This window comes from Patiria miniata, unplaced genomic scaffold, assembly GCF_015706575.1.
Source record: "Patiria miniata isolate m_02_andy unplaced genomic scaffold, ASM1570657v1 HiC_scaffold_4, whole genome shotgun sequence".
Taxonomy (NCBI): domain Eukaryota; kingdom Metazoa; phylum Echinodermata; class Asteroidea; order Valvatida; family Asterinidae; genus Patiria; species Patiria miniata.
Window position 1 is genome coordinate 929,789 of NW_024037071.1, and position 6,395 is coordinate 936,183.

Sequence of the window (6,395 nt, forward strand, 5' to 3'; positions counted from 1 at the left end):
GTAAAAAAAACCTGCATGGTGCGTAGTGTTAAAACATGGCTCGTCAGCGTGTTTTGTTAGAAAACACCGAGTTACACGCCTCATTTAGTCTGCGTTTCCATGCGGGGGAATGCCGTTTGAATTTATAGATTTGCTCCCCTCGACTACCTCCGAATGGATCGATTGTTCACCTGGGCTATTTAAGTTTCGCGTGTGACATGCTCCGAGGAGCAGGTTGCGCTATTATTACGTGCGGGTGACCACCATTTTCAAACCGTAAGGCTTTGTGTATATATAAATGCAGCACAGGTATAGAATCGTGTCGCTGCAGTGCGAGAGTAAACGAGAAACTCTCTCTTCCTTCGGTACTGTGATCTGGCGCAGCGAATGCATGAAATTCGCCAGCGCCTCAGTAAAGTAACAGCGGAACTGATTGGTCGGCATGGTTGGTGTGTTAGTCGTTGTGACGCATGCGCTCTGCCCGATCCATTGCTAGATCATGATGTGTGTGTGTGGACAGACCGTGGTGACGAGTGGATGCTAGTGCTGCGTACTGTGCCGTGAGACATTCATCAGATGATGCCGTGGCGGTGTGTCGTGTGTGTGTGTGTGTCCGTACGCTCTGATTCATAACGCTTCTTTGATGTCCTTTAAAGTCAGTCACAGTGGTGCAGCTTTCCAGAACATGCGGCACTTTGTCACCGTGCACCGCGGTCCACCACAATGACAGTATCGGGTGCATGTCAACTCCAGTCCCGAGTCACATCGGATATATTCGACCGCCTTGGAAGTTACACTTGATTTCTCCCACGTCAGGAAAAGGGACCGACAGGCTTAACGACAAAAACGGCCGGATAAGTTGCTCCCGTTGGGGCGTTATAAATGTGTGCGCGTTGGGCATCCGGACAGTTCTTGATGTGAGATGTGATTTCACGGAGGGAAATCGACGCATCGAGGTGCTTGCTGCCGTGAGGATTCTGCAGCCGATTGTCCCCTCGATCCCCACGCCGCAGAAACAAAAGTATGGAGAACATTACTTTGCCGGGAGATGGTAACTTCACGGTAGACGTTGCCGAACCAGACATTGGTTTGACTATCCTCAAGATTACCCTACTGACGCCCATCATCATCTGTGGCATCATAGGGAATCTTCTCGTCTGCATCTCTGTCTTCAAGTTCCGCAATCTTCGCATCGTGGCCAACTACTTCATCGTGTCGCTGGCCATAGCCGACCTGGCCGTCAGTTCGGTGGTCATGCCCCTGGGGTTGTACCAGGAGGTGGTGGCTGGTCAGTGGTACCTTGGACCCATCATCTGCGATGTTTGGGTGTCCATGGACGTCCTGACCTGTACCTCGTCTATCTGGAACCTCTGCGTGATTTCCGTGGACCGCTTCTTAGCCATCACGCGTCCCATCCAGTACGCCATCAAGCGCACACCTATCATGTCTCTGATCACCATCATCTCAGCCTGGGGATTGTCCTTTCTCATTTCCATCCCTGCCCTAGTCTTGGTGGGTGGCTACGATGCCATGGCTTCTGACGAATGCCAACTCAATGTCAGCCCTATTTTCCAAGTCGGATCTTCCTGCCTCTCTTTCTACGTTCCTTGCTTCGTTCTCCTTATTGTTTACTACAAAATATTCCGCTCCGTGCAGAAACTGGGCCGACGGAAACCCGGCAGCGTGAAGTACCGCAAAGGGCCGGCCTACAAGAACGGTGTGGGCGCCGGCAAGACCACACTCGTCACGAAATTCGTAAACGAAAAGACTGAGAATTTTGCCACACTGTGTGACAAACAGGAACCGTCGAGCGGCGAGACAGAGAAGCCGAGTCACGACAGAAAAGCGCACGAGGCGCACGACAAACCGGAATCGAGGACTAAGCGCATCTCGGTGGCACGAGAACGGAAGGCAACCTCGGTCCTCGCCATCGTGGTCACCGTCTTCATATGTTGCTGGCTGCCGTTCTTTATTACCAACGTGGTGATTGGATTGTGCCCAAGCTGCAACATCACCCACACGACCTTTGCCACCGTGACCTGGCTAGGCTGGGTCAACTCGGCGGCCAACCCCGTCATCTACACCATTTTCAATCGCGAGTTTCGCAATGCGTTCAAGAGGCTGTTGTTCTGCTGTGCCAGTGACTCGTACATGAGGAGACAGTATTTATCCACACTGACTAATTACTGATGAGCGAACATCTCGATCTTCTCTTGCCATAAGTAGCATTAGACTGACAATGTTGTTCTGACTGCTTCCGGAAGCTGCTTTGTTTGGCCGCCGGTCGACAAATTGAGCGAGAGAGAGAGCAATTAATGAAGCGACAGGGTCATGTTTTCGCTTTTAAATACCTGGGAAAAGCCAAAATTGTGTTCGAGTGAATTGAAACATGTGGCCGAATATCCTTTATTTTCCGCGACAGTTGTATTGTACAGAGACCAATCAAAAGTTCATGGTAATGTCGGTAAATTGTGTGACTGAATGTTTTTCTATTGGAAATATAGGGCTATCTAGCTATCCTTTGAAAGAACGTTTGCTCTGAAGATACCAGAGAAACATGTAACGTTTACAATGCAATGGACTGGTATTAAACGAAACTCTCACTAGAAATACTTTAATCTAGCGTTTAAAATTGAGCCGCTTTCTCAATTCTTTTTATCCAAAGCTGTACGATCAAAACTGAGGCCGGCTCACTCGTGAAATCCAAAGAACCAATTGTTTGCTTGTATTTAGAGTCGAACCCGTTTACATTCATTTTTACTTGCCCGTACACTGTGAATTTGATAAATTGAAAGCTTTTGTGATTGCAATTTCAGATGAGATAGTTCTGGCGCCAGAGATTTATAGCGATTCTTTGTTCGTTTATGGAATTTTGTGCAGGCGTTGGTAATGATTTATTTTCAAAACCCGTAGTTGACATGCAGCTGCCGTTGTGTCCTATAGGCTGTTGTTCTATCAAATTCAATTTATATTTGCTCGTCTATCAAATCAAATTTTAAAGGAAAACGCAAAAAAAACAAAATATGATAAATTTTCAAACCGGAATAGGTCCAAGTGCTGAATTTGGTAATAGAACAATTTATGGTTGGAATATGGAAATGATGCGTGGTCGATTGGATGAATTAGAACACCAAGCAATAATTGAACTCACGCATACGGTGACATTATGACACCCTTTGGTCTTGGTAGTGTGTAGGGCCTAGGTTACATGATTAACGCCCATTTTATTTGCGAGAATACCAAATTAAGAAATTGGTGTGTTTTGATCAATCTTAAAGACTCGCGACACCTTTTTTTGAACAAGTAATTCCAACCAAAACGTGCCATTTTAACCATTTAGCTTATACAAGACGATTTTAAGGCTGTAGTCCGTAAATGCCAACATGTAGGTGTTTTTGGTGGTCTCATAAACTACCTAGATACGTGTAAGTGAGACGGAAAACTGCATTAACACTTGGGAACTCACACGGACTTATTTCATAGTTGTGGGGACATACACTCGTCTGTACGAGGTATTTGTGGGAACCGAAAACGCTGTGGGGACAGCAGAAAGTCCCCAAAACTCGGTCCTAATTTGCCTGACAATAAAACCCTTCCACATAACGCGGTGTAGGCCAGGGCACGTCAGTGTACAATGTATACTTGCCTTGGAGTTAAGCCACATGCATTTAGCGTTTTTATTGCTTCTTGGACTTGGAGAACCGAGTTTGAGAAACGAACGATCCAAAGAAAACAAAACAACAACGTAATGTTGCTAAACACATGCATGAACAAATAGCAAAGAGTTCGCAGTAACGTGACAGGCCGTCCAACTAATTATATGCATCTTTTTTTGGGGGGGGGGGACTGCTTCTGCACAGCCCATCCATCGACCGGTTACACGCGGCCAGAATTAAAAATAGATCGTCCGGAAAAGTCAGAGCTGCCCATCACGTTGAAATATTATAATAGGCCAGCGCGGGATGGCTACAGTGTGTTTTCTTTCATAATTGGCACGCATCGATTTCCGCTAAGCGTGTGGTTCAACTACTGTTGTGCAACAGCTCAATAATACGTCGTGAGTGGCGGGCCATTCAGGTCTTAACCGTTGGAGCAGCGGCCATTATTATCACATCAGGTATTGCATGCGGAAATCAGAAAGAGGCAGCCCGAGAATAGACTTTATTCACCAGTCGGCCATTGTTCAATTGAAAGCGAGGTAACCTCTTCACTTTTGGAACTTGCGAGTAGAAATATAAGCCATGAAATGAAAGTTCATAACAAATTAACCAGTCTGCAATAATGAATAATTTTAAAATTTGCGATTAAACATACCCTTATGTTTTAATCCACATTGACAAAAAAAGTAATCAAAAGTGAGGCTTGGAACGCACGCCAATCATAAAATAGTCTGGCACCATCCTATTCAACAGTTTACAATTAATAAAATAAATTCAGGGAACACGATCGAAAATTACATCCTGCATAAACCTGCATACTACAGCTCTCCATTGTACTGAGGCGGCTACTGATATCGTCAAAAATTGTCGCATTAAATCTTCTCTTTTTTTGATCAAAATAAATCCGAGGTTGTTTACCAAGCTCACTGGTCAGATGATGTCATTTGAAAGAAATGGGGACCCGTGTATGGACCAACAGGTCGAGGCTTTAAGACTTGGACATTGCAGAATTCTATACAAACGCTACACCAAAATGGTACACCTTAGCCCTACAAACAGGGCAGTAATGACTCTCTTTTCAATGGGTCTCTGGCGACAATAATGAGACCCATAGTAGCCCTGCTTATAGAGTTCAGAATACCTGATCTCCGGTGCATGGGTGCTGCGGTGGTTACACAATAGTGGTGTTTACGTTTAAATATCCAACAGTTTGAATATGTTTATCCGAAAAAGTACACAGTTTATGTAAAAACACCTGCATAAGGTCTCCTTACATTTTAACTCTTTAACTATTCATTCGGTGGAGCAATAATTGGTCGTGGGAGTTCAATGCGCGATAAATGCACAGTTCTACCATTCACCATACCAAGACAGATATCGGCTGCATATTTGTGCGACACTTGACTATTTTGACAATTGCTCAACGTATTGCCCGTTGAAATACCTCTGGTTGATCGAGCCTTCTAAATGTCGCTCGCATCACCCACAACATACGGCGGAATCAGTCGCGATGAAACCGACGGTAAAGTTGCAAACCCAACGGACTTGTGTCTAGCCCGCGGTTAGAAAACCTCGCGCAGTTTTTACCGAGAAAATAACAATTATTTCGCGAGTGCCCGAAGTGGTTTGGCAACAAATCGAGGTCATACCTGCATAACCTTAGAAAAAAAAGTCCCGTTAAAACAGCCACTAATCACGAGGGATTTTAATACCTTGCCAAAAAAGCTACAATTACCGGAGAGAGAAAGGAACACCCTCCCAGTCATAGTCCCCTCGGACTTCAAACTGTGAACGTGCACGCCAAACCGACGTGTTTCTCGATTTTATAATGAGACTCGGTAGAGCGTTTGCCCGAAGTTTATTAGTTACCAACCGGTAAAAAATTATTCTCCGCTCCGCAACAGCGCTAAATATAGTACTCACTCGGTTGATGATGACCGACCGGACATCAAGGTAATATACACAGACCAACTACGTAAATTGACACCTTTGAAATATAGGGCTTTCAATGGCGAACAAAAGCCCACTGCCTTTCATGAATGCGGACTTATTATAATGGAGCATGAGAGTGCGCCATTTTGTCTTAGAGCTTTCGGACCCCTCTGCGACCCTTCTATGGGCATTTTAACACGGGGCTGCCCTGCCTTTCTCTTGCTATAATTTTTGACAGAATGATTTCTAACCGTAATCACCCCAAAAAACATTCATGTTGGAATTTTATCTTGGCATTCCACAAGTAAAAATGATAAGAAAATTATTTGGAGATTTCGTAGCTAGGTTCCCTGTTCGATCACGTTTGTTTTCACATCGCGTATACTTAAATACGAAAATGATAACGACGCGCAGATTTACCTACTTACATGTTATGGATTCCAGATTTAGTCAGTTTATTCAACAAAATTGTGTGTCCCAAAAGACATTTTAGTCTCCTAATTAAGTTTCAGTTTTTACCCAATTAACGTCACTAAATTAATTCATTAATTTTCATCTTTGTACGAGTGCTCCGAGTTCCAATAGTCGCCTTTTTTATTTTAGGAAGTGAGAGGTCATTTTTGGCACGATATTTCTCTTTCACGTCATGCGATTTTTCAGTGTCCATAAATTGAGGTTTAACAATTTTACAAAGGCCTTTTTCCGAGGGTTATTTTTTTTAAGAAATCAATGTACCAAAAATAATTGTCCTAAATTCGAGGGGTCCGGAAGCGCGCCACCACGGGTCAACTTTCAGGCTCTATTTACTGAACTCTATCATCGACA

At 44.4% G+C, this 6,395-nt stretch overlaps 1 protein-coding gene across 1 annotated transcript; it reads left to right on the plus strand.

Annotated features, from left to right (window-relative positions):
* The first annotated feature begins 241 nt into the window (after positions 1-241).
* LOC119740034 (putative tyramine receptor 2) lies at positions 242-6,177 on the plus strand. Its single transcript, XM_038215227.1, has one exon. The coding sequence runs from the start codon at positions 1,003-1,005 to the stop codon at positions 2,167-2,169; it is 1,167 nt and encodes a 388-aa protein (XP_038071155.1). The 5' UTR covers positions 242-1,002; the 3' UTR covers positions 2,170-6,177.
* The last annotated feature ends 218 nt before the right edge of the window (positions 6,178-6,395 follow it).

Coding starts and splice junctions, on each gene's coding strand:
- LOC119740034 (XM_038215227.1), top strand. CDS start 1,003: ATGGAGAACATTACTTTGCCGGGAGATGGTAACTTCACGGTAGACGTT.